The 25486-nt window shown below is 45.8% G+C and overlaps 1 protein-coding gene across 3 annotated transcripts in view; it reads right to left on the bottom strand.

Moving 5' to 3' along the window:
- The window catches only part of LOC119161430 (ribosome biogenesis protein BMS1 homolog), a 166620-nt gene that overhangs the window by 123450 nt on the left and 17684 nt on the right, over nucleotides 1-25486 (bottom strand). For all 3 annotated transcript variants that reach the window (XM_075879293.1, XM_075879295.1, XM_075879294.1), the window contains exons 6-7: nucleotides 19805-20004; nucleotides 8226-8359 (exon numbers count right to left, since the gene is read on the bottom strand). In XM_075879293.1, the coding sequence (XP_075735408.1) occupies nucleotides 8226-8359; nucleotides 19805-20004 (334 nt within the window). The remainder of the gene's footprint in view (nucleotides 1-8225; nucleotides 8360-19804; nucleotides 20005-25486) is intronic.

Genomic DNA, 25486 nt, shown 5'->3' with positions numbered 1-25486 from the left:
TCTTCGGAGCCCCATTAAAACGGGACTTTTTTCTTGAGGAGCTGCGTAAGCGGCCTCGCTATGTGCACAAAATTTTTCACGAAGCGTCGGAAGTAGGAGCGTAGTCCGATAAAGCTGCATACACCCTTCGCAGATCGTGGTACAGGAAAGTTTTTGACGGTGCTGATTTTTGCCGGGTCTGGTTGTACACTATTGGCGTCTACTAAATGGCCAAGTACTGTGATTTGATGGCATCCAAAGTGACATTTGCACGAGTTGAGCTGCAGGCCAGCGCAACGGAAGATTCCTAAGATGGCTGAGAGAAGCTCTATACGAGTCTCAAATGTTGGTGAAAAGACGATGACGTCGTCCAAGTAGCACAAACAGGTGGACCATTTGAATCCTCTGAGCAGGGAGTCCATCATTCCTTGGAAGGTGGCTGGAACGTTACAAAGGCCGAAGGGCATGACCTTGAACTGATATAGGCCATCGGGAGTGATGAATGCCGTCTTTTCACGGTCCATTTCATCTACCTCTATCTGCCAGTAGCTGGAACAAAGGTCCATGGAGGAAAAATAGTGGGACCCATAGAGGCAATCAAGCGCATCATCTATTCGTGGCAGAGGGTAGACGTCTTTTAAGGTAATTTTGTTGAGGTGTCGATAATCAACGCAGAAACGCCATGTACCGTCTTTCTTGCGGACTAGCACTACAGGAGAAGCCCAAGGACTGCAAGATGGCTCAATGATGTCCTTGGCGAGCATTTTGTCAACCTCACTTTAGATAATATGACGCTCGGCCGCCGACACCCGATATGGACGCCTATGAATAGGATGCTCATTACCAGTGTTTGCGGTGGGTCATACCGGTAGTTTTCGCCAACGGACGGTCGCTGAGGTCAAAAACGTCGATGTAGGACAGCAGAACCCGATGGAGCTCATCAGCCTGCTGCGGCGTCAAGTTGGAAGCGATCATCGACGTAATAGCCCTGTCGGAGCAAGTGGCAGATTGATGTTGAGCGTGGGGGTCAGAAGGAGCGGCCATCGCAAAAACATCTACCGCATTGTCTTCTAAGGTGCAGAGCAATGCCAAAGAGATCCCTTGCGGCAGAACTTGAGGTGTCAAGCTAAAGTTGACAACTGGGAGGCACGTAGAATTTCCTGCAATGGACAGAATGGTGTGCGGTAATATAATGCCGCGGTTTATAAGGACATCGGTGATAGGGGTCAGAACATAGTCACCATCGGGTTCTGGTGGTATTGAGACGAGCTCTATGTAGGTCTGTGTCTGTGCAAGGAGGAGCGCGTGTCCCGTTGTGCAGAGGAGACTCTGCCATTGTGCAAGAGGTTCTGTTGCGGGCAAGTGTAGACAGAGCGTACTGGTCGAACAGTCTATGAGGGCAGAATGCGCGGACAGGAAGTCGAGGCCTAAGATTACGTCGTGGGGGCATTTATCAAAGACAGTGAAGAGAACAAATGTGTGTCGATCCGCAATGCTCACACGAGCGGAGCACATTCCAACGATAGATGCTATTCCACCATCCGCAACACGGACGAACTGAGTGGTCGCAGGTGTGAGAACCTTCTTGAGCTTGCGGCGAAAATCACTCGTCATCACGGAAAGTTGAGCGCCGGTGTCGACAAGAGCAGTGACATGTACGCTGTCTACTTGTACATCTATAAGGTTCCGTTTTGTCGGTATCGTCAAGAAAGAATTTTCGGTCAGTACGAGCGATGCAGCGCCACCTCCGTGGGCTGCAACACTTAGTTTTCCGTCGGGGAACCTCGTGGGAAGGCGGGGGAAGACGGTCGGCGGGGCTGTGGAGAACGAGACTGGCGACTTCGGGGGGTATGGAGAGTGGGTGTAGCGGTGTTCAGAAGGAGGTTCCTGGGCAAACTGGTCGCGGCTGTTCTCATGGTCGCGGCTGTTCTCAGGACGCGCATAGAAGGGACGAGAGGACGGTTGTGCAAGAGGACCCAGCGGTTCCTGCAATAGCGAGAAATGTGCCCAATTCTGTGACACGAGAAGCAGATCGGCTTGTCATGGTGTGTTCGCCATGCGGACGGATTACGGAACGTTGAGAGAGAGCCGGTCGGGAAGGGACGTGCAGGCATGTATTGGGGCTGGTAGTTGGTGCGGGGAGGCGGTGAGATAGAGTGAATTCCCAAGCTGGCGATTTCCTGCCGGCAACTGTTTGAATGAGAGGCAACGTAATTGGAGGAGAGGGGTCAGGGGGCGTTGGTCCCACCTTAGCTGGAGCAGCCTCTTCAAGTTCCCGCCTGACCATTCGTGTCAAGTTGTCACAGGTGTCTCGTAGATGATATGTGTCGAGACACGAGGACGTCGCAGTGGTGTTCGAAAGGCGCTGGAACTGATGGGAAATGCGTCTGCCTTTAGGTTGTTGGAACCGGCGGCATTCTTGAATGATCTCATCAACAGATGACACATTGTTGAATACCAACAAGTTGAACGCATCGTCGGCGATACCCTTTAGGATATGCGCAACTTTTTCTGGTTCAGACATGTTTTCGTCAACTTGGCGGCATAGTGAGAGGACAGCCTGAATGTAACCGATGTAGGGCTCCGTGGAAGGTTGTGCGCGAGTCGACAACTCATTTTTCGCAGCTTCAGGACCACCAGAGATGTTGCCAAAAAGCTCACAGATCTTTTCTTTGACGCTGTCCCAGCTTGTTATGTCATGCTCTTATGCTCTTGATTGTCAAACCTAACACAAGGGGTTCCGTCGAGATAAAAGATGACATTTGCGAGCATAAGAGTGGGATCCCACCTGTAAGTGGCACTGACGCCTTCGTAGAGACGTAGCCACTGTTCGACGTCGGAACCATCGCTGCCCGAGAACAGGTCGGGGTCTTTGAGCGCGGGAAGCGTCACGAAAGTTGTTGCGGGCGCTGGATTGACAGGCCGGGCAGATGGCCGGGCAACCGGAGAGGATGTAGCCGAGTCTTGAGTGGTCATGTTGTAAGCCACGAGGGAGCGTCCGCTTCGGAGTTCCGTGGCGAGGACGGGAATTGCACAACTTCACCAAATATGTTACGAGAAGGAGACCGACTCGGAGGGGTAGTCACCAATGCATTTACAGCCGGTTAAGCGAGCAGCGCCAGCCACACCGATTAGCTCACGCCAGTCTATCTGCTTTGTCTTCTTCAACTCCATGCACTGGCACGTAGCAATATAAATGGTAGAGAAGCATGCAATGCATTATCTGTAGAACTGTCTCTAATACTCAAGATCAGGATACACTGAATTGTGTTTTTTTTTTTTCCTTCTTAAAACGGGAGTGAAACATAGCAAACTTTAGAAAGACTGTAGTCACGACCTTTTCAAATAAGAAACATCCTCTTCATGGTCCAAGTTTCTAAGTGTTATGTAGTTTAAATACATTGGTGTAACTCTCACAGCAGATTTAAAATGGCACACGCACTTTGAAACAATCTGCAACAAGCTTTTCGAAAACTGTGGTGTCTCCGACGCATGTTCAGCAACTTGACAAAAGAATGTTGACTGACTGCACATAAAACTTCGGTGAGATTCGAATATGTGTTGGTTGTTTGGTGGACCCGCCACAATTATGTTAGAAACTGTTTTAAAAAAAAAGGTAATAGTGCTTATACTTCGTTGCTATAACCAACTTGTTCGCCTATTTCGCATGCGCATGTTCTATCACTGCAGCCCCTCTCGAACATTAATCGTCGCACTTGAAATCGTGTCATCCTGCTGCGTAAATAAGATAGTTCACACCGGTTCGAGTGTTCTGGCACCCATATCCATGGTCACGTCTTCCAAAAATTGTGCCCGTCTGATCAATTCAGAATTGTTTTCGTTTTCTTTTGTTTGTTTTCCACTTTTCTGCAGAACGTGCATTTTTGGAATGAACTTAAAGGGTATCTGCGCAGACTCGGTGCTGAACAATTGAAAAAAAAAAATTGCGTAGACATGCATTTTTTTCAAGGTCCTGAACAATTGTATTTACACATGTGATGTGTAAAAAACTGAGATAGCAGTCTTTGTAAATAAATAACATGAAGACAAGCTGCTACTACAGTAACTGTTCTGCCTTTTCAAGACATTTTTTTTTTTTTTTAAATTCAAGGGACAAGTTATTGGCGCATGGTCTAGGCTTCTACAAGCGGAGGTTATGCCACGTGGTCTCGATTCGAGTGCTTCCAGGGGGCAGGCTTCATCGCCTTCGTCGCCACCGACGCTGCCTTGCTCCGACGATCGCCGATCTCGAACTCGCATGGGTGCGTTGGCGTATATCTCAAAGCCCAAAAGCCGACTCCACTAAAACAGATGACGTTGTAGTTCAGGAAAGTCAGATGGTGGTGGTGGTGATGATGCTATGAACCACGGTCAACTAAGGCTCTAAAACATTGCTGTGTTGCCATGTTTTGTCGACGACAGAAAGACTTCATTGGCAGTCTTAAAATGACGTCAGCTGCATAGTTGACAGGAACGTGAGCTGGGAAACTGAAATTGTGCTTTTTTATGTATTCGTTGAGCACAGACGATCAAATGAGTCGAGGTATAACATTGAATGGACTGTCAGAATTCTTAAGGCACACGTAGTTTATAATTTTTGGAGAACGTTTCACAACCCTTTTAAGGGATTACAAGCGTACAGTAACTCATAAAGCAAACTACACTGGGTATTTCCAAGCAATACATTCACTTGCCTGGATATTTCAGCTTTGCTGAAATAGCCACACCACCCAGGAGAGCGAGAATTCGATAGTGGGTTATCAGTGTATGCTCGAATACAAATCAATAGCAGTGCGGCTTTTCATATTCAAAGGACTACCCTTGAGCCAATAGTGTCACTGCACCAATGTGTCGTCGCAACCAACCGCTTTGACCCAAGCTTCTACGAGTGGTCCGTGCCATAAAGTAGTTCCTTTCAAAGCCTTCATTTTGAGCAAAGATAAAAAATTTCAACTTTTATTTTGCCACTGGAGTAAACAAGTGAAAGAGTTTATTGGACAACAGGAGTAGTTAATGGTTGCTTGATTGCTGACTGTGAATTTTGCTCTTCAGGTTTTCCCTCAACCACCCAATTCTGGTTCAGCAGATTGCCTGCTCTCTTTTTAGCCATGGAGCTTGAAGAGGTGACATCGAAATGTGCTTTATCGCTCTCACATAAGGACTGCAGTTCATTACCATCCACCCGATGCCAATGGTGACAGCCACTTTGTTTTGCACAGGGTATTGAAGTGCCAATAAATAGCGCAAATATTCTAGTATGCATGACGCCAGCTGTTTCCAGGCAGCGCCGAGCCCTTACACGAATGACGAAACACCATGGCGATCACCATCACAAAACACTGCACACAAATCGCAAACAAGTCTTTTCATGCAATTCAAATTGCTATACGAATGACAAGTCAGCTTGCAAGAGCGGGATCCCTAATGACAGCGATGGACTGTCACGGACAGATGTGGCCATTATTGTTGAGGTTTGTAAGTGCAGAACACTCTTTTTTACCTCTCTCGTGACAGCGGCACCTTTGTGCCGCTGTCGCGAGAGAAATAGGTGCTGCTCCTCTTGACTTGTAAACAAGTATAGGACCATATGAGCCATCGAAAGCTTGAAGCCAGAGTTTAAGGATTAAAGGCGACAAGAGGCTACCTCGTGATTAACAGTGCGAGAAAAAAACTTTTAAATCTAGTCACTGGACCGTGAAAAAATTTCAAACTAAAGAATATTTAAATTATTAGAACATACAGAAAAAAGACCCATAAAACACCTTGGATTATTGAAAGTATAATCAAAGGTGCTCGTTTACAGTGTCCTCCATGGTTGTGCTTTCTTGCAATACCCTATCTCGATTTTGCCACAAATGTGAGGAAATGATGAGCCACAAAGAAATGCTACATAACTATGTTGATGATTTATAGGTGAACCACCCCAGCCTTGCTGCTGCCAGAGCAAAAGAGTGCCGTCACTGCCCTGCAAACAGCTCAAATGAGCGCTTGCAAAGAGAACAATGTCTTTCAGTGCAGCACAGCAGTCACAAATGAGCAGCATGCCACATGTTTCTTGCAGAATCAGTGAAAACTATGCAACCCTTCATTCTCAAAAGAAGGAAAGAAGTACTTGAAGCTGGTCTGATGGAATTCATGATGTATGCTGAGTGAAAAACATGACCAAATTAAGTTTTTGCAGCAGGAAAACACTTTGCCAGCAGTTTCAGTGCACAAGGTACTTGAGCAAGTGCGAACCAGAGGTCTGTAAACACTGCAAATTCTATCCCACCAGCCTTTTCATTTTCCCAGAAAAAATGGCCAAATGGTTGCATAATGACATGCTGACTCTAGAAAGATCATGCGATGCGTTGTGTTGCAATGAAGCACATCTCTGCAGGGTCATATCAGTTGTGCGCACTGTGGACCGTGGATTCTTTCTCTATGTTTTTGTGTGTGTATCTGTGTTTTCGCATGCTGGCAGCGACATGGCTGGGGTGCTCCAGGCATTAATCATTGGCCTCTCTACATGGCATTTGTTGTGTTGGGGCAGAAGTGCTGGCGTAACCACGCGTAACCACAACACATAGATCGAGCTTCGGCAATACTGACTGGAGACTGCTCTCTCCCGCATTTATTATGGTGTTCATGAGAGTGATTCACCAGCGTGACGAGTCACACGACCTAAGCAGCCACGCCAAGTAGACTAAGAAATGGGCATGGTGGGGGCATAGCTCTACCTAGTGGCATGTAAGCGAACTTAAATGCACTGATCACCCCAGGGGTCCCACGACACAACAGCATTTTTCATAAGACCGTCATATTCCTGGGTTTGCAGCAATTTAAGAATTGGGAATTGCCTCTTAGCATCAAAAAACTTTTAAGCAACCAGACTGTCATAGGCTGCTGCTTTAAATTATTAGATCAGATTTGCATTAGAAAAAGTGAGACCACAGAGAGTCTTCAGGCTAGACAGGATTTAAAAAAAATGGGCCTGTATCATGTGTATGTCATGACAAGTGATAAACAAAGGTGTTTCCACTATGTTTATCATGACAGGGGTGATGTCATGCCAGTGGAAGAGCCTAGCATGTGCAGCTTGTATTTCAAGTAAACACGAAACACATGCCGGAGACTTGCCAATTCACACCGTTAGAAGGCACTGGCCAGTCATGCTCATATGGTATTGTAAAAAATCAGTTGACCATCATTCACACGAGCACATGCAGCCCCCTTCATTCTCTCACTTATGTTTTAATAACCCTGTCACATGAGCTAACTCAAGTGCACCTTGAACATGGGTGCAAACACTAGTGCCATTCACACACAGTCACATGAGAATGCTTAGTGTTACTTGCTGCAGATTACACCCGATGGCAAGCTAGTCTAGCGAACTCCCTTTGCAGGATAAAAAGCATGTGGCCTCGATAGCAGCGGCCCAAAGATAAATAAAGCAATATTTAAAGCTCAGTTAGCAGGATCTATACACCATGAGGACTGGCGTCAAGTTTATAAGAATTATACAACGTCCATGGCTTCTCAATGTAAGCAAAGTGAAACATTAACTTACAAATACTAATGCAGTATCGGGACCAGATTTTTATTGTTTTCTACACTGTGTTATCATGTAGCATAATATATTTTTTGATGATTTAACTGAGGATTAATATGTTTTACTTAAGAAATACAAAGCAGAGAAACAAAGTTCCATATTATCATATAGGTACTATTGTGTATAACTCACACAATTACAATTATTTCCAGGAGAAAGAAAAATCCCCAGGTATGCCACACAGCTAGCTTCCTTGGATAGCTGTAAAACACAGCCGAGAAACCACCTTCGCAAATTGCAATTTGCGTTTTTTGTCATGACTTTACCTCTAAATTATTGAAAAAAGTTTTTACAAGTTCTCGTAAGTGATAAAATAATGCATTTCTTTCTTATATAGCAGTAACTTTTATAGGACATTGCAATGAAAATTAAAAATACTTCATATTAATGGAAGTTTAATCTAAAATTTTTATTACAAAATGGAATATAATGAAATAACAAATGCACTAGGACAAGTAAGAATCCTCTTCAAATCACCACAAAAACCTGAAATCCCCACATGTACCTGAAACTTCAAGGTTAAGCTTAATAAAAGTGCTCTCTGAATGGACACAAACCAAATTTGTCTCCAAATCCAACCCCTACACTTTTCTTGCTTTCTCCTGTGATGGGCAGTTCAGCATAGAAATTGAACACTCTCACCAATCTTTCTCACCTTTCAACATCATCAGGAGAGAGAACAGTGCCATCAGAAAACAATGCGAATTTGCTTGTCTGCATCTTGGCATCGATTGTTTGTTTAGTCTTCATCATTGACTGCAACATCTGGTCGACTTGTCTCCCATCCTCCTGTCAATAAAATATGAGGAATAGTTTCTTTGACACGTCATACCACAGAGCCATCAGCTTCTTCGGATAGCGACAGGTAAAAACAGTATAAACAATAACATAATCAAACTTCTTGTATAAATTGAGCTTACAAGGTAGATCTAAATAACACTTGAAATTTCTATTTAAAATCAAAAGAAAAAGCTATCCTAGAAATAAGTAGATATATTGACTATTTCTAGTAGGGAACAAATGATTTACAAATAATTTACTGCAGCACTTAAAGGGGGTCAACACCATACTTTGACATAATAGGGAGGCGGTGCACTGGGACGAACCTTTGTCTCCTTTGAAAGCGAAACCTGCTCCGGCCTACGCTCACTGCATATTTGGTGTGATGTCCCTGCAACTTTCGCTTACCTTCCTACAAAGTTAGGACAGTTCTGGACACACTTGTGATGGGCTTTGGCCCGGAGAACGTGCATTTAGTTACACTTTGGAGGTTAATTTAAATACATTTTAAAGGTTTGCTGTGTCCAACCTGTGGGAATTGAGGCTAGCCCGCTGCCTTTGCACGGGCTTTGCTGCCCCTTTCTCCGTTCACATGTCCGGACATGACTCCCCTCCTCCGCTGTCTGCCACACTGGTGGAGCGAAAAGTGACATTTAACCCCTCTCACCTGGTAAGCAGATGTCGACTGTGGCGCCACGCGCAAAATCTCTCGACACGTTTCGCGCGTGCGCATCGGGAGTGGAAGAGAACCTCTCCGGAACGACATGGGATAAGCACGCATTTTTTTCCCGTTCGTCGACTCCCTTTGTTTGGGGCTTGTTCGGACTTCGCCAACGATGCCTTGCGCCCACGGTGAACGCTTACTGTAATTACTCGAATCTAACGCGCACCTTTTTTCCGGTTAAGCGAGTTCATAAATCGCATGCGCGTTAGAATCGAGTACGAACAAAAAAATTACGGTCAATCTATTGCCATCGGCAAATCCAAAATGGCCGCCCCCTACGTGCGTCGGCATGGCGCGTCGGCCATTTCTGCCTGTGTTTCCCATGTGCGACACTTCGTACGTGTGCTGAGGAGTTCGTCATCTAGTAGTGCATTAGCATCGACGGCGTGGAAGGGCCGACTCCAAAAACTCGAGTGCACCACGATGCCGCTTTTAAAAGAAAAGTCATCGCGTGTGCAGAAACGGATGGAAATCGGGCCGCATCGCGGTCTTCGGAGTTCCCGAAACGTGCGTGCGGGACCGGCGGAAACAAAAGCAGAAGATTGTCGACAGTAAAGCTTCACGCAAAAGCTTCAGTGGACCACAACAGGGTCGGTATTCGCAAATTAAAGATCTGCTCGGCGAGTATGTGCTTGAGCAGCAAGCGGCACAGCGGCCCGTGACGACAGAACTGCTCCAAGTGCGGGCTATGCAATTAGTCTTAGAAAAAGGTCTAATGCGGAGCCAGTTTATAGCGAGCAGGTGCTGGCTAACTAACTTTATGAAGAGGAAAGGCTTTTCCCTCCGAAGGGTAGCATGCATTTGCGAAACGTTTTGTGGAGGAGTACGATGAAAAGTTTCACAGTTTTCAGAGGTTCGTCCTAAACTTGCGGCGCAACAACGGCTACCTGCTTGGGCAAATCGGGAATGCCGATCAGACGCCTCTTTACTTCGACATGCCTGGCACCGAAACCGTCGAGAAGAAGGGGGCGAAGCAAGTTCGCGTGCTGACATCGGTCCACGGTAAAACTACAGTGACGGCAATGCTCTGTTACACGTCAGATGGGCACAAGCTTCGCCCGTACCTCATATTTAAATGGAAGACGCTCCCGAAAGGAGTCGTTTTTTCGACTGGTGTGATCGTGCGGGTCAGCGAGAAAAATGGGTGCGCGTTGCAATCGATGTCTTACTTTTTTTTTTTTTTTTCGTGGTGGAAATCGGGTGCGCGTTACAATCGAGGGCGCGGTAAAATCGAGTAAATACGGTACCTTTTGTCGCACCCCCTTTCGAACGCTAGGCCGAAGAGCCGTGCGATGTCCAAATGCATTGTCAGACTACGCCGACCCGTACCTTTCAGAAGCTCAAGCGAGCGGAGTTTTGCCCTCGCTCGAGCAACTGGGCCCGTTTGTCCCGGTGTCCCCGTGAATCACTTTTGCCCGCAGAGACGTGCTCGTGGCACCCTGCGTGGTACTTCTCACCCGTGGCATGGATAAGCCCATTTGCTTTCCCGCTGCGCTTTTTGCAACAGGCTCAGTACTGCGTTTTGATGTTGCCACAGACAATAAAACTTGCGACCTTGAGTAGTACCGTGTTCTCGCCATGGCAATGATTAACAAGTGCCCTGCGGCTCGCTAAGGCTGGGCCCATGCTAGTGGCCGTATTCCTTTGGGATACGTGTACACTACAAACCATTCGTGTGGAGTGTCCTAGCATACAGAGGTAACCCGCAAGAAGCTTCTTTTAGCCTCGAAATTTGGTGGCAACATCCCTTAAAGTAGGACATGGCTGCGCACACTGGTACTATGTACATAGTTAAGAGACACTAAAATGGACAATTGTTTTTTTTTGTTTTTTACAAGTATATTACTCATTCGTGATGCGAAAAAACACTACGCTTGCTATGAGAAGATGCTAGATAAGCGAGAAAACAAGTAAAAAGGAAATGCTGGTGACGATGCCTCTTTGAGGTTCTTGCACCAATCAATGTGATATCTACAAGGGCCTACTTGCTTGCTGAGCTATTACAATTCTATGGTGGTTAAATTAACTAGTCTAGAGTTTTCGTTATATAATCAGTGATCCCACTGGGGACAGCCGATTAGGAGCAATTTTTGGAGCAGTCAAATTTTAGTTTTGGAGCACTTTGGAGCAGTAAAATTTTAGTTTTGGAGCACCTTAAAGTAGTAAAATTTCAGTTTTCGGGCACTTTGGAGCAAGTGATCTTGATTTATATGTGGGGTTTAACGTCCCAAAACCACCATATATAACCACCACGCTGTAGTGGAGGGCTCCGGAAATTTCAACCACCTGGGGTTCTTTATCGTGCACCCAAATCTGAGCACACGAGCCTACAGTATTTTCGCCTCCACCGAAAATGCAGCCGCCGCAGCCGGGATTCGATCCCGCGACCTGTGGGTCAGCAGCCGAGTACCTTAGCCACAAGACTACCGCAGCAGGGCGAGCAAGTGATCTTGTGATTAGGAGCATTTTGGAGCAGGCAATCTTGCAATTAAGAGCATTTTGGAGCAATAAAATTTTAGTTCTGGAGCATTTTAGAGCAGGTAATGTTGCTATTAAAAGCATTTTACAGCAGTAAGAATTTAATTCTGGAGCAGGTAATCTCACTATTAGGAGCACTTCAGCATAGGTATACAGTGAAACCTCATTATGATGAAGTTGAGGGGAGTCGTAATCAGTAAAAAGCTGGATATAACGAAAGTGATAAATTCCCAGAAAAATTTTCATAAAGAGAATTTTGTTATATGCAGCTTCGATACGAAAATTCGGAAAATAAACGTACAAATTAAATGAGAGACCGAAGGCAGATCTAACCAAAAACACCTAATTTACAGTAAAAAACTGTTATTGCGATAGAAATTATATGGACACTCTTGGCGGGTTTTTGCCGCTGCCGCCATGTTCTGTAACTAGTCCAAATTGACAACATACCTCTGCGCATCGTAACTTTCATGAGCGGGTAAAAGCGCGTGAGCGCTACTGAAGCAGAGATCATATGAGTCGGCCTATCCCTATCGGCTGGAAAGTGCATAATATCTCCCGCGTGTTAGAACTGCCGAATGCTCAAAAAAAAAAAGCAAATCACCAGTCTTGAACCAGCATGAAACAATGCGGGGAAAAGTGGGGGTCGCTCGAGTACCAATAATAAACTTGGATTTCAATGGCGGTCGCGATCGCTGGCACACTTGCTATCTCGGCGAGTATGAGTGCATTTTCAACGCGAAGAGACAGTGTGAAAAGAGCATTTCTCCCAGGAGCGGCCGTATTTGCTCACACCAGCGTTTTGTAGGTGTTCCGCGATATCGGATCCCAAAGAGTTGGCTGCCAGCCTTACTTCTTATGGCATTACAATTTTTTGCTATCGCATTGCATTCAGCGCGCCGCCGTGTTTGCCAGAACCAATCGGCTAGTCTCAAAAGCTAACAGCCTGCGAACTCACGGCGCAAGACGGAAGCGCGTGACTAGTTGACCTCCAAAGAGTCGTCGTGTCGGAGAGTTTCGATCAGCACTTAATCTGACATCCCCTTGGTGGTGACGACACGGTTGTCCGAAATTAAGAAAGGTTAGCTTTGCCGCAAGGGCGAAGCAATGAATGCGTAACAACAACTTGGAATGTAACGCTGAGAACGGCAAGCACATCGAAACGTGCAGCGCGCTGCTCACGCACGAATGATGCACGAAAATAACATACTGTTAAGTTTGGCCTGGAAATTCGTCTGGGCAGACGCCATGGTGCGTAAGCCGGTCCTATGGAAAGGCTCTCAAACCCTTCGGCGCCCAGTCTGACAGACGCTGTCGAAGATTTCAGCAATTATCCAGACCATGCGGCAAGCAAAGGCGAGTTCCCGTCTTTCAAATGCGGACCCTTTTGTCGTCTCTTCGAGCAGAAGCGGTGATTGATGCCCTCAGCGACTCATCGGGCGACGGGGGAAGCTGGCGTGACCGGCGCCAGAGCTGACAGGAGAGTGGCGCTCCTTTTAATCCCCAATCAAGTAGACGACCGGCCGGCTGCCTGTGCCCGCCAGGCATTGTCCCTGCTAGCCGGAGGATGAGACGTCCTGTCGCCACGACGCCACGACGAGGGAGGACAACAAAGAAAGCGTCTTCCTGGAAAAGACCGCGGCGGCCACCGAAGATCGCCCCGCTAATTGGGCGAGCTGTGCGGCGGACCCTTTGAAATATGCTGCCAGGATCGTGGGAACTCTCGACTAGCGGCACACACACGACGAGGAAGAGCCCTGCTGGCGCCACCTTGCAGTGCAGTGTTCACAACTCAAAATTGGACGTTCACGTGGACCGTGCATGCTCGTCCCCCTCACCTGTTGTGTGTGTGTGTGATTGGTGTTCCACTCAGAGAGGAGGAGCCCGACAGGGCTTAAAACGACGCCGCAGAGTGCTGGACGTCGCTCTGAATTATGTAACGATCAACCACCACGCTCGTGGGTTGTAAAACCCCTAACCGTTCTTTTCTGTAAATATGTGTAAATAGTGACATAAACCTGTTTTGTTTTTCGTATCCTCCAGCGTCCTTCCTTCCGAACCTTAACAATACACAAGACGAGAGCGAACCAACAACGTTTGCCGCTCGACACTTAACGTGCTATTTAAGCATACACAAGTCACGAAACGTAATCACAGTCACAGATATGAGTGCAAATTAACAAGTACCCCATTTATTACTTCGCTGTACTAGAAAAGCGCACTCTTTTCCAAACGGTGCCTGTACACCGAGCAAAGTGGTCTTTGTGTGCCCGGCAACTAAGCGCAATTGTACCGGTCAAAGTCAAAGGCACGCGATTCTCCCCACCGACGGATAAGCGCGCCCACAAGCATCCCCCCCCCCCTGCCGCCCAATCGCGGGGCAAAGTACGCGTGGGAGATAAGCGCACTTCGGCGCATCGCGACAAGCAGGGCGCCGAACGCGTGCGTATTTCAAAGATGATAGTCTTTCTTGGGAACCTTCGACGGAAAAATTTTGGTCTGTTTGTCTGTACAGTTTTTTTTCTTTCTTGAGTACTCATCTATTTGGATACGATTACATATACGGTCAATAATGACGGCAGTGACGACGGCAAAAAAAAAACAGTCGATACTTCATATAATCGCAATTAAAAAAAAAGCAAAAGCTGAACATCGTCCGGAGCCGCACCATGCACGCAGTGAAACTACGCGTGCGCGCACGGCGTCGAAAACGAAGAGCGAACGACACGGACACAGACACCGCGGAAAACTGTTCAGTAAAGTGCCCTCCATATGCAGCGCAGGGCCCACATATGTGACGCTAACTAAAAGCGTGGCACTGACAATGCACGAAAGTAGGTTTTTTTTCTTCTTTTTTTTTGAGTGGGGGGGGCACACCAGCGCATGTGCCCGCGGAGGCGAGAGCTGCGGCAACGCCGGCTCGTGGGGTGCACGTCCGCCTGCCCGCTTCGTGCTCGCTTTCACCTGGTGTGCCGTGTGCGCCGCCGCGGCTTCACGCTTCGTTGACGGCGGGGCAACCCCAGAAGATGCATACTTGTACCAAAATGCCCAAATGCGGAGCACATTTCCTAGATTGTCTGTGGGGAAAATTCGTTATATCAAGGTTGTGTCCCTCTGTTACTTTGTTAAATAGGGGTCGCAAATACATATGCTTCTATGGAGCAACAGCGAGGAATAGGAAAACTTCATTATATCGAGAAATTCGTAATATGGAGGTTCGTTATAAGCAGGTTTAACTGTACTTTGCTATAACCATTCGTTCGTTATAGCCAGTATCCATTTCTACCGACAATTATCCAGCAAGAGAGAATGTACTCATTAGCGAATATTACAGCAGTCCACCGCGCAGGGAAGAACGGCCATCGGAAGGCAAAAAACTAGCGAAATAATAAAGAACAATGCACCTTTATTTCCACCGAATTCGGCACACCATCTAGAAGGTCACTTGAAAGAAAATAGTCCATAATAGACATTTACCGATTCTTCTTCACGTGGATGATTGCTTTTTAAGCTTCAGTGGCTATTTCCAGTCTGCCCTCGTGGTCATTGTAAGCACCAAAGAAGCGCCGCAGCAAGTCTGTCGCATCCAGCACTTGCGCGGGCGTTGGTACGTCGGGTTAGCTACCATTAGGCTCTGGGGTGTCGACACACTCATCACTGTCGTCATGCACCCCCGTTAGCACACGCACAATTTCCGCATCTGACAACTCTTTCGCAGTCACCGCGTCAGCACCAGCACCGACGTACTATCGCAAGACGAGCTGGAACGCGCGAGCGCGTGGCAAAGAGCCTCAAAACCGAGATAGTGTTGTACATGAATGACGCTGCCGAAACTGGCAAGGAAAGGAGGGGTGCTCTTCCATTAACTGTTTTCACTCTCGGTTCTCTGGCGTTGCTTCGAAACGGCAGCTTATTACGTGCCATCGACCGGCAGCAATGATAAGAGATTAAAGCATGCAGAACGTCGTAATCTGTTGCCTAGGGTTCGACGCAAAAACACCCCTGTATCCCTTTACTTGCTACTAGAGAGCGTCTCGCAAAGATGCCTCCTTGATATTGTAGCGCTAGCGTAGAAAAGAAAACAGTATTGGTGACTATTGTGCAATTTGCTGACCTTGTGGTCCGAGAAAAGTCGCAGGCTGTAGTTGGTTGAAAACATGTATTGTATGCTCCCAAAATTGTAACAAAATTTTAATGCGCACAATTTATCAGCTACTTCACCCTTTTCATGCGCATTTACTGGGCTAATAACGGGTCATGGCTCCAGCAGCTTAAATCACGGCTTCCATTCTTTCTAGCAGAGACCTGTAGAGAGCCTCAATGAAGGCTGTGTCAACTTGAATATGTTTGCACACTTCTTGTAGAGCTTTCACAATTCATCAGCTGTCACAAAGTCCAAAGCAAGCCTAGAAAGGTTAGCCTTCAGACGTGAATAATGTTCATGTCGGCACCCTTCGCGCACCACTCAAGGCGCATTACCCCTCGCTCATCTAAAATACGTGCGACGTCCTTTACTGAATGCATGGGAGGCAAGTCCTGCTGGAATAAATAGCATCCATGCAGGTGTAGGCCATTCAATAAATATAGATACATATATGGCCATTCAATACATCTCATGCTTCAGCAGCGTGCAATACGCATTACTTGTGAATCTCCCAAAGATTCTCGCAAAGAGACTTAGGCCGTCACGCGAGATAGCTGCCCAAGCATTTTCGATGTGCGACCACTTGCGACTACCTCCTTGATGCTGCGGACAGAAGCGCGTGTTCTCCATGCGCTTCTCCAACACGCTCGCGTGTTCGAACTCGTATTGCTCACGATAGTACATGCAGAATGTTAAGCAGAACGCCAGCGTCAAGGGGAGCGTCCCACGGCGTCTGGGCCTGGTTGCCCATGGCACCCTCACTGGCGGACATCGCCGAAATGTTCTACTAGTTTCTTTTTTTCTCAACACTGAACTCAACGGCTTTCAACAGTGTCGACTTCTGCTCGATTGTTATATTTTTGCACTTACGTTTACCGCTCCTGTTGTCCATCTCGTGTCGGGCGGCGAAACTAATGGAGGTGGTGTTGCTCTTCTATAGCGAATGTCAAGGAACATAGCTGCGATCTCCGTCGTCCCAGTGCGGAGACGAAGAGGAGGAGGGGGTCAGATACGCGGCCGGGTCAGTGAGTTCTTCAGGAGAGGGGAGACTGGCTGACGCGCTTGCTCGCGTGAGTTGCTGTGCAGGCAAGTGCATTAGTTCCTGAGGAAAGGGGAGGCAGGCAGACACAGCTACACGCGTGTTGGCAGGCGTCTCCCGGCGAGCGCAAGGGGCGACTTATGAATAACTGCAGCAGTGATGATATGTAAACCGTCGCGCGCTATAAGATATTGAATTGACGTATACCAAAATGATCAGTAAATGCTTGTTGTGGACAAAGGATGGTACGTTATATTCATTGTCAGGAAATTTTTCCTTCATTAAAGATGTTTTAAATACATGGCGTCTATGAGAATTTTATGGTGAATTACAATTTCTTTGTTATATCCATTAGTTCGTCATATCCCGCTTCATTATAACGAGGTTCTACTGAACACGAAGCAGCGCGAGAAATGAACGTGAGCTTTACCGCTGCTCGACAGTGGTGCTCCTAAGCATGAAATCAAGTGCACATGCATGTGCACTTAATTGGATGCCCTGGATATCGTCGTTGTATAGGATTTTAACTTCAACGGCAGGGTGATGTCCTTGGAATGCAAAAATCTGGTTATCAAACCTGTACTTGAGGCCTTTTGCGGTCTCTCGCCCTTTTATTTTACAAAATAAACAATATGTCGTGCTTGTTGCATGTTGGTTTTGTTCCTACGTGTAAAACCGTATTTACTCGTGTAATGAGCGCACTCTCATAATAAACGCAGTTCCAACTTCAGTCGTCGAAATTTGGATTTTTTTCTTCACATAATAAACACCCCACTTACATACATCCCCCGCAGTCCTGCTAACCGACACCTGGCGCCGACTTACCCTTTGGATCTCTTCCGTTTTTTTATTCATTATGCCGACCCCTCTTGGCTACCTTGGCTCGCTTCCTATATATATATATATCTGTGTGCGGCAGGCACATCCTCCTCTTTTTTATATCTGTGCGCCACAGCGGGGCTCACGAATGCAAGTGTAGAGACATCACAGCTGATAAGCACACAGCAAGCGAGAGTGAGTGAAAGTTCCGAATCTGCCCGCGCGGACCGACGATCGCTTCCTGCAAAGCAACGACGACAGGATTTGCTGTCGCAAAGGGTCATTCGTCGCTATCGCGTCTCAGGTTTCTAGAAAACCAGAAAAAAATCGCTTGTAAACCAGAAAAGATCGTGACGATTTCCACAACATGGTAGCACCCTCGATAATCGCCTCGCTTGTTCGCCGCACTTACAGAAACTTCCCAAGTGGAAGTGAGGCAGCGGTCGCATTTTGTCGTTAATTTTGTTATAGACGATTTGTTTTGATGTTTCGGGGGTAGCTTGCAGCAATGTTCCTTACTTGCAATAATAACAACGGCATCGTCGTGTGAGGTTGCCGCGAAGTTGGCAAAGTGTGTCATAGCGCACGCTTCTGGCTGCCCCTCGATATCACAGCAGATACCACTGTAGAGGTAAAACGACTTGCGGGAAAAGATAGCAGCAATACGCTTTTATGGCGTGCGCAGGAACAGCTTGCAGAAGATAGCGCCATCAACCACCGAAGATGAGTAAAGTGCAACAAAGAACCTCTTTCCAAACAGTCTATGCGTCTGCGAAAAGCTAAGCAACCTAATTTTTTTTTTTTTGCATTACAGCATATTTCGCGCATGCCAAAAAAGTTTGCATAAAACCTGCCCCATACAATAAACACACCCCCAACTTTGCTCCAATATTTCGAGAAAAAAGTGCATTCATTACGCAAGTAAATACGGTATTCATTGCTGCAACCGGGTTTCGTTTGCAAAGGGGTTTTGTTTGCGATTAGAGTACATATATATGTCGATGGCGTACGTGAGTAACCCAATGCAAAACTAACACCACTGCAATCACCGTCGTGAACAGTGCCATATCTCTAGCCTTCTGCTATAGTTGCGCCCATTGGAGCTTTGGTTGCCGTCCCCCTGCAGAATGAGGTTGAATCTCACCGCTCCACAGAAGTACTGGCAGCCAATTTTTGAAAGCGGCAACAGCCTGTTCGCAAGAAGGTAAAGAATTCTCTCATTAGACTCGACTGCTGTGTCCGATAATGAAAACATTAATTATTGTTATTTAAGTACTGCTGCAATTACAGTGTCTAGCGATTTTAAGATTTCTGACGTCGTTCCGGGAGCCGCATAAAACTGCCCTGCGAGCAGCATGTGTCCCGCGGGCCACAGCTTGCGGACCCCTGAGATAGACGGTTTGGCGCAGTTTGGCGCAATTTACTTTGATCTTATCAGGTTGGCGCAGCAAATCTCATTTGGCGCACTTTGGCACAGTTGGTGCAGGAATGGGATCCCTGTATAATTTATCAGCCAAAACTAAACTTTCTTAGAACTTTGCCTGCCTGAGCTCGTTGGTTGCGCACAGCGAGGGCATTCCAGCCAACTACTTAGACGAGGACAGAAATACAGACCCAGAAGTGTGTTATCTGTTCTTATGTCTTATTCCAAGTGATTCGCTGCAACACCCTCGCTAAATTTATTGTTTCACCTTAGTATCCTTTTAAGCCTCGTTATCAGAGACTGCAAGACCCGTCATATAGCTTAGAATGTAAGGTGCTATGCTCGAAAGCTTAAGGGTGTGGCGTTTCAATCCCAGCCATGCTGGCCACTTTTTGGTAGGGGAAAAATGCAAAGTACAGCTTAGATTTAGGTGCACTTTGAAGAACTCCAGGCAGTCAAAATTGATCTAGTGTCTCCTCACTACGACCTGCCTCATAATCATATTATAGTTCTGGCACGTAGAACCCCTACAATTATTATTGTAATAGGCTCCAATTTACAAGATCCTCAGTGCAACAAAGCATTTCACTTGTTATAATGTCATATATGTAGAACACAACATAGTGTATTCCCTCGTGCCAATTGCCCTTTGTCCCATCAATTGGAAGTTTCAAAGAGGGCTCGAAAATTGTCTGATGTCATCAGTTGCATCTCCAACCTCATACCATATGAAATAGCTCACCTAACTGAAAAATCGGATGATTGCAACCAAAAAATCAGCTGACCGTAAGTGGCAGCAAGTGATTGCTGCATCTTGAAACTCTTACCCCTCGTCCTTCCTTGTGGGAGTGGCTGCCACGCAAGTCTATGTAGACAGCATCCTTGTCGAACACAACACCTCCAACTCCAGCCATAGGAGCATAGAGGAGACGCTCCTTCTCATTGAGAGAGCGGCGCTTTTCCTTGTCAGGTAGCGGGCACGGGTCAGGAAGCAGGCTAATGTCATGAATTTTGAAGTCACCACAACCTGATTTAGAGAAAAAGAAGATGCTCACTGTGTGAACTTTACGACAAATGACATTTTGTAGTGAGAGCAACATTGGCTGTTTTCTCGCGGTTTCGTTGTGGCCAATGGCCGCTACGCGAGCTGAGCCATCACCTATCAACTGCCGCGTTACTTGGCATGACATCAAAGGAGGAGCAGGCATTGCATCATATATAAAGAAGGCGTGCCTCTGGTAGGATTTGTTGACAGATATGAAAAGCGAGTTGGAGAGACTGAAAGAAGCCAAGCTTCGTCGACAGAACAAAGCCAAGAGGAGGCAGCAAGCGGAGGATACGGAGGAAGAACAAGGCGCACGCCTAGAGAAGCGTAGCCATACAGAGATATTAAGATTACCCGTATCTGTCGATTCCATTATAAGAAACAAAGAACTCTTTTAGAATAGAGCTACATTACAGATGTAGCTGTATGCGCAAGCACACACGTTGACAGTGACCTTCCAAAGCATATATTGCAAGTGAAAAAAAAAAAAAAGAGAGAGATGAGTGTGGGGCAATGAGAAAAGGGGGAAAGGCTTTAAAGGAAGATTGAAGCTTAAAGTCATTAACAGTGGTTAAGGTGGGCCAATACTTCGAAAATGTGCTTCAACAATTGGCTGTAAAGTAGCAATAATAGAAGCTATGACTAGGAAAGTTGCAAGGAATCTTTAGCATGACAGATGCAAGTTGGATTGGAGCACAAGATTATTTTTGGAGTGTAGTTGATATTTTTTAAATTTTTTTGTTTTTAATTTTCTCACCCATGCATTTTTTTCATCATGTGTTTTCATCTTGTTGGCACTTATAGCTATTTTTTTACTTTTTAATTTTTTTTTCCATGTGTGCACTTTTTTGGTCTTGTGCCTTCATCTAGTTCAAACTCATTTTCCGGAACGCATTATCAAGCCTACCACCTTACTACCCTAGTACAGTAGATTAATTAAACGGAACCCGAGGAGACCAGGAAAATTTGTTCCCCTTAACAGGAGTTCCATTATATGAGAGATGACCTGGGTTTTAGAATGAAACAACAAAACCAATATTGTCAGAAACACTTGCAGCATTTGCTTTTAACCGATTTCAGTTTAGGGAGCCTATTGCACTTTTCTCTTCAGATTTATTATGCGCAGAGAACTGCAAATCTATATCAAGGTAGCCATTAACCCTTTACAGTACTGGAACTAAAATTCTGAGCATACAATGAAAAAATTGTATTTATGTTGTTTACACGTGTGAATTAATGCAAGATGCCCCTTTGAATCTTTTTGAGAACTAGAAAGGATCGGTTATTGCGATCTTTTCTAGTTTTCCACAAATGAGCGACGTGACAAGCGGCGGCAACGAATGGGCTTCTGCTACAGCAAATCTTGTCACTCATCGCTGTCACTAAAAAATCGCATGCATGCGATTGGGCCTTTAAGGGGAGATGCTCCTCTGAAAACTTTTTCTTCAACTATCAGGGTGTCGACCAATTTGCTTTTTCAAAATTCCCTGATTTTTCCTAGTTTTTCATGATGATTTAAAGCAAATTCCATGACCATTACGTCTGCTTCCTCGGGACCCACGAGTGGTGAAAAAAAAACTAGGCGCTCCTATAAAATAAGTAAAAAAATGTACCACAAGTGCTCAGAATGTTCTGAGCACGTGCAGTAAGTACGAAAAAATACGTATATCTGGCCAAAATGCAACGTCCGAGTCAGCGAGTAAGCAAGTTGGCTGTGTATTGTTTGGAAGAAGCAGAAAGCAAACACATGAGTTAAAATTAATCGCAGCTAAAAGTTCAAAGGAGCCAACGACTGTCTTACAATGCAGCCATAGCAGCTAGAAAACGTAGAATTCGCAGCATCTCGTGACATCTGTGAAAAAAGTGGGAAGCCAGAGCCCGACCGGTTCTGCCAATGGAACACCTATATTCTAGTTCACTATAATATGACTACAGCCCAGGCCGTTAGGATGTGGATTGGATTACATTGACCTGTATTTACTGACTTTACTGTTTAGGATGTGGATTGGATTCGGTCTGATGCAACCTGGATTGCTGTATTTACTCGAGTTTTGGATCCCCACACCTGTAGTATATACTTTTCAGCAAAAAAAGAAAAGAAAAAAAAACACTACTGCTCGTGTTCTGTGCACCTTGCATTGGACGATGACTAACAACAACGTCGCAAAAACGGAGCCGTATTGCATAATTTTCTTTCTTTCTATCTTTCAATTTTGTTCTTTTTTTTTTTCCGCAACGAGCACATGCATGTTGATGTTTCGTTTCTCTGGGCTCAGACGCTTAAGAGTTCAATAAAGTCCTCAGATGCCTGGAATGAAAGCTAGGGGCAGCGTTTAAAGCAATGACGCTTGAAAATATGCTGGCAAAAAAAATATGTCAGGGCGCAACAGCTCCCTCGATTCCATATATTTATCACATATGCTGGCTGGTTACCTTCGTTTGTGTACTCTTCTATGGACATAATGCTAAAAAGTAATCACAGCTTTAATAATACCACCTCAAGAAACTGAAATGAGAAATTCAGATGAAGTTACCCAACTCTACCCTTAAAACGTGGACCACCAGCAATAAATGTGTAGCTGAGGACGTTTGCCGCTGCATCGCCAATAATAATGACAGTGATAATAATAACAAAATGCATGACATAGCCTGGCAAGCCTTTGCTAATGGGAGTCCTAGCCAAACCAGAAGGCCTTCAAGCCGACCCGAATCATGGTCAAGACAAACATGCTCAAATTTAATGACGTGAGTAACGTTGTGGTTGGAAAGTCAGGTATGTTGTGTGATATGTAGAAGCAACAGACATCAAAATAGAGTATGTACGAACATGGAAGTTAGGGAACACTTTAGACAACACAAGGAACAAATTACCAAATGAAAATTTACACTGTCTCTTTTACTTTAAGCTGACATGATTATAACAACAAGTACATCGCGGTGAGACCACTGACTTCAAGGAAAGAGTTAAACAAAACACGAATATTACCTCAGGAAACTACGCGTGACCTCATATGCTCTCGTGAAACATGTGGAATCTAGACCAAACTGATTGGTCAAGTGCGCTTGTTCTGACCAAAGCAAGCTTGCATCCTGCGTGCACCTGGAATACCAGCACATGCATACAACTGCACATATGCTGAACAGAAGTGATGAGACGCTTCCAACAATGTACTTCCGGTGCTCAGGTCACGTACTTAGGCGTACTTAAATAGGCTTTGCCTTATGGATATTATTCGGAACAAGGCTCTCGTAGCGAATCCCATAATGTCAGTAAACTTAGTATTCTTTTGGTAGGTGTATCCTTTCACGTCTTCACTATGAAGCAACAGTTGCGCACTGCTTTCTTTTTTCACACATCTTTTAGCTCTTCACTGAAGCTGCAGCCGAAGGAGTGGCTCCTTAAGCTTTGATCAATGGTAATGCTAATTTTTGTGACGGTCACACAGACTGCCGTCAGTGTCAAACATTGACATAATAGGTAGGGGGTGGGTTGCAATGAACCTTTGTCCCCTCTGTAGGGAAAACTTGCTCCCGCCCATTCTCACTACAGATCTGGTGTGACGTCACTGCAACTTTCGTTTCTCTTCCTATAGAACTACGATAGTTCTGGATGCACTTGCGATGGGCTTCGGTCCAGAGAACGAGCGTTTAGGTATACTTTGAAGGTGAATTTAAATATACTGTGTTTACTCGCGTAATCAACCCACCTTTTTTTTTTTTTTTCCAGAAAAGTTGACGCCACTTTGGGATAGGGTTCATTAGGCGGGATAAAAAAGTCACGGGAGATAAAACAGTGAAAACTTCGCATGGTGGTTTTTCTTGTCTTGGTCCGCAAAATGCACAGCAAATCGTTTTCATAGCCCCAAGCTCTTCTTCTTTTCTATCGTAATGAACGCACACAGATCGTGCCGTCCAGCCGGTCGATTGCCGTGCTACAGCGCAGGCTCAACCAACTTTAGGATTAAAGCCAGCCGCGTAGATAGCATACCAGCCGAACGCGCCCGGCACAGCAGGTGTCCAACTAAGTTCACTACGACAAACCCTACAACAAAAACGCAGTGTTGGATGGCAGCACACAAAGGTTGCGGGAGCATAACACCCCATAGGCGCGGTTGCCCGTTGCATGAACTCCTAGATGGCGGGCGCGTGACGCGCACTCTATGGTGGCATGTTTCTACGCCGCACACCCGCCGCCGTGGAGGCCATGCGCTTTGTTTTCTTGTTACTGTGCTTGCGTGGCACTATAAGCAAGGAGGTTTCTCCTCTATTCAACAGATGGTGCTTTGCTGCAAAAGGCACGACTTTTAAATTTTGATTGACTTCGTCCGAGCTCACGCTGCTCGCAAATGTTTAGCATGATTGTTAAACTATGTTTTAACTCTTATTGTGTCATTACTTTGTGATATAATGGCTTGATTACACATCAACGGCACTGGTTATACCAAAATACAATAAAAATAAAAATTTTTAAAATCCTTGTTTTCTTTTTCCAAGGATCAAGTTGGCGGGTGGGTTCATTATGCGAATGAGTTCATTACGCGAGTAAATACGGTATTCTAAATGTTTGCTGAATCCAACCATTCTTGTGAAGTGTCCTAGCATACAGAGAAAACCCACAAGAGACTTGTTTTAGCATTGAAATTTGGTGGCACCACCCCCTTAAGGAGAAGGCTTGGAGAAATACAAAACACAATAAAACAAAGAATCAATTAAAAAAAAATCACACTTTTTCAACCCGGATCTCCCCTTAAACATTGGCTTTAAAGGGGTACTGACACAAAAACTTTGGCCTAACGTTTTTCTGCTGCAATGTGTAGCTAGGGGCCCGTTAGTCGTGACACAACACATCGTTCACTGCAGCACACATTACAGGCCCCTTATTATTGATCAGTTTAAGTTTCGGCTTGAAAGAGCTCCAAAAGCTGGGTGCAACTGTCGCCACCTAAAGTGTGAAGCTTTTGACCACGTCAGCACATAGAACTGACACACTTTCGTACGGCCCGCATCAAGAATTACTTTCGAATAGAAAACGGGACTGCAGCGTCGCCAAACACAAGACTTTGTAACCCTGCGCGACGGCCACGTACTTGCAACAAGCCGCCGAAAAATATAGACAGCAGTAACAAACGTGGCAAAAAAAAAATGGCGGCTATGACATCATCATGACTTACAGTATGGTGATGTGAGGGAAGTAGAAAGTCCCCAAAGGGTCCTCTTTGAGGGTGTCAATGGTACGATGGAGTTGAGGGCTTATGCAAGCTTCAAAATAATTTGAAATACCTTCCCAGCTATATTCGCTGTTGATATTTTACAGATGACATATGAAAGTTCTTAGGAATCGACCCCACAGGCAATCTTAGCCACGAAATTTTGTGGCAGTGCCCCTTTAAAGACGTTCCTTGTTCTAACGTTACTCATCCCAGGGGTCTAACACGCGCTACCCACAGACCTCTTTTTGGTGGGC

Source organism: Rhipicephalus microplus, chromosome X (genome assembly GCF_043290135.1).
Source record: "Rhipicephalus microplus isolate Deutch F79 chromosome X, USDA_Rmic, whole genome shotgun sequence".
Classification (NCBI taxonomy): Eukaryota; Metazoa; Arthropoda; class Arachnida; order Ixodida; family Ixodidae; genus Rhipicephalus; species Rhipicephalus microplus.
The sequence above is the reverse complement of the archived record's forward strand: the minus strand, read 5'-3'. Positions and strand labels throughout refer to the sequence as shown.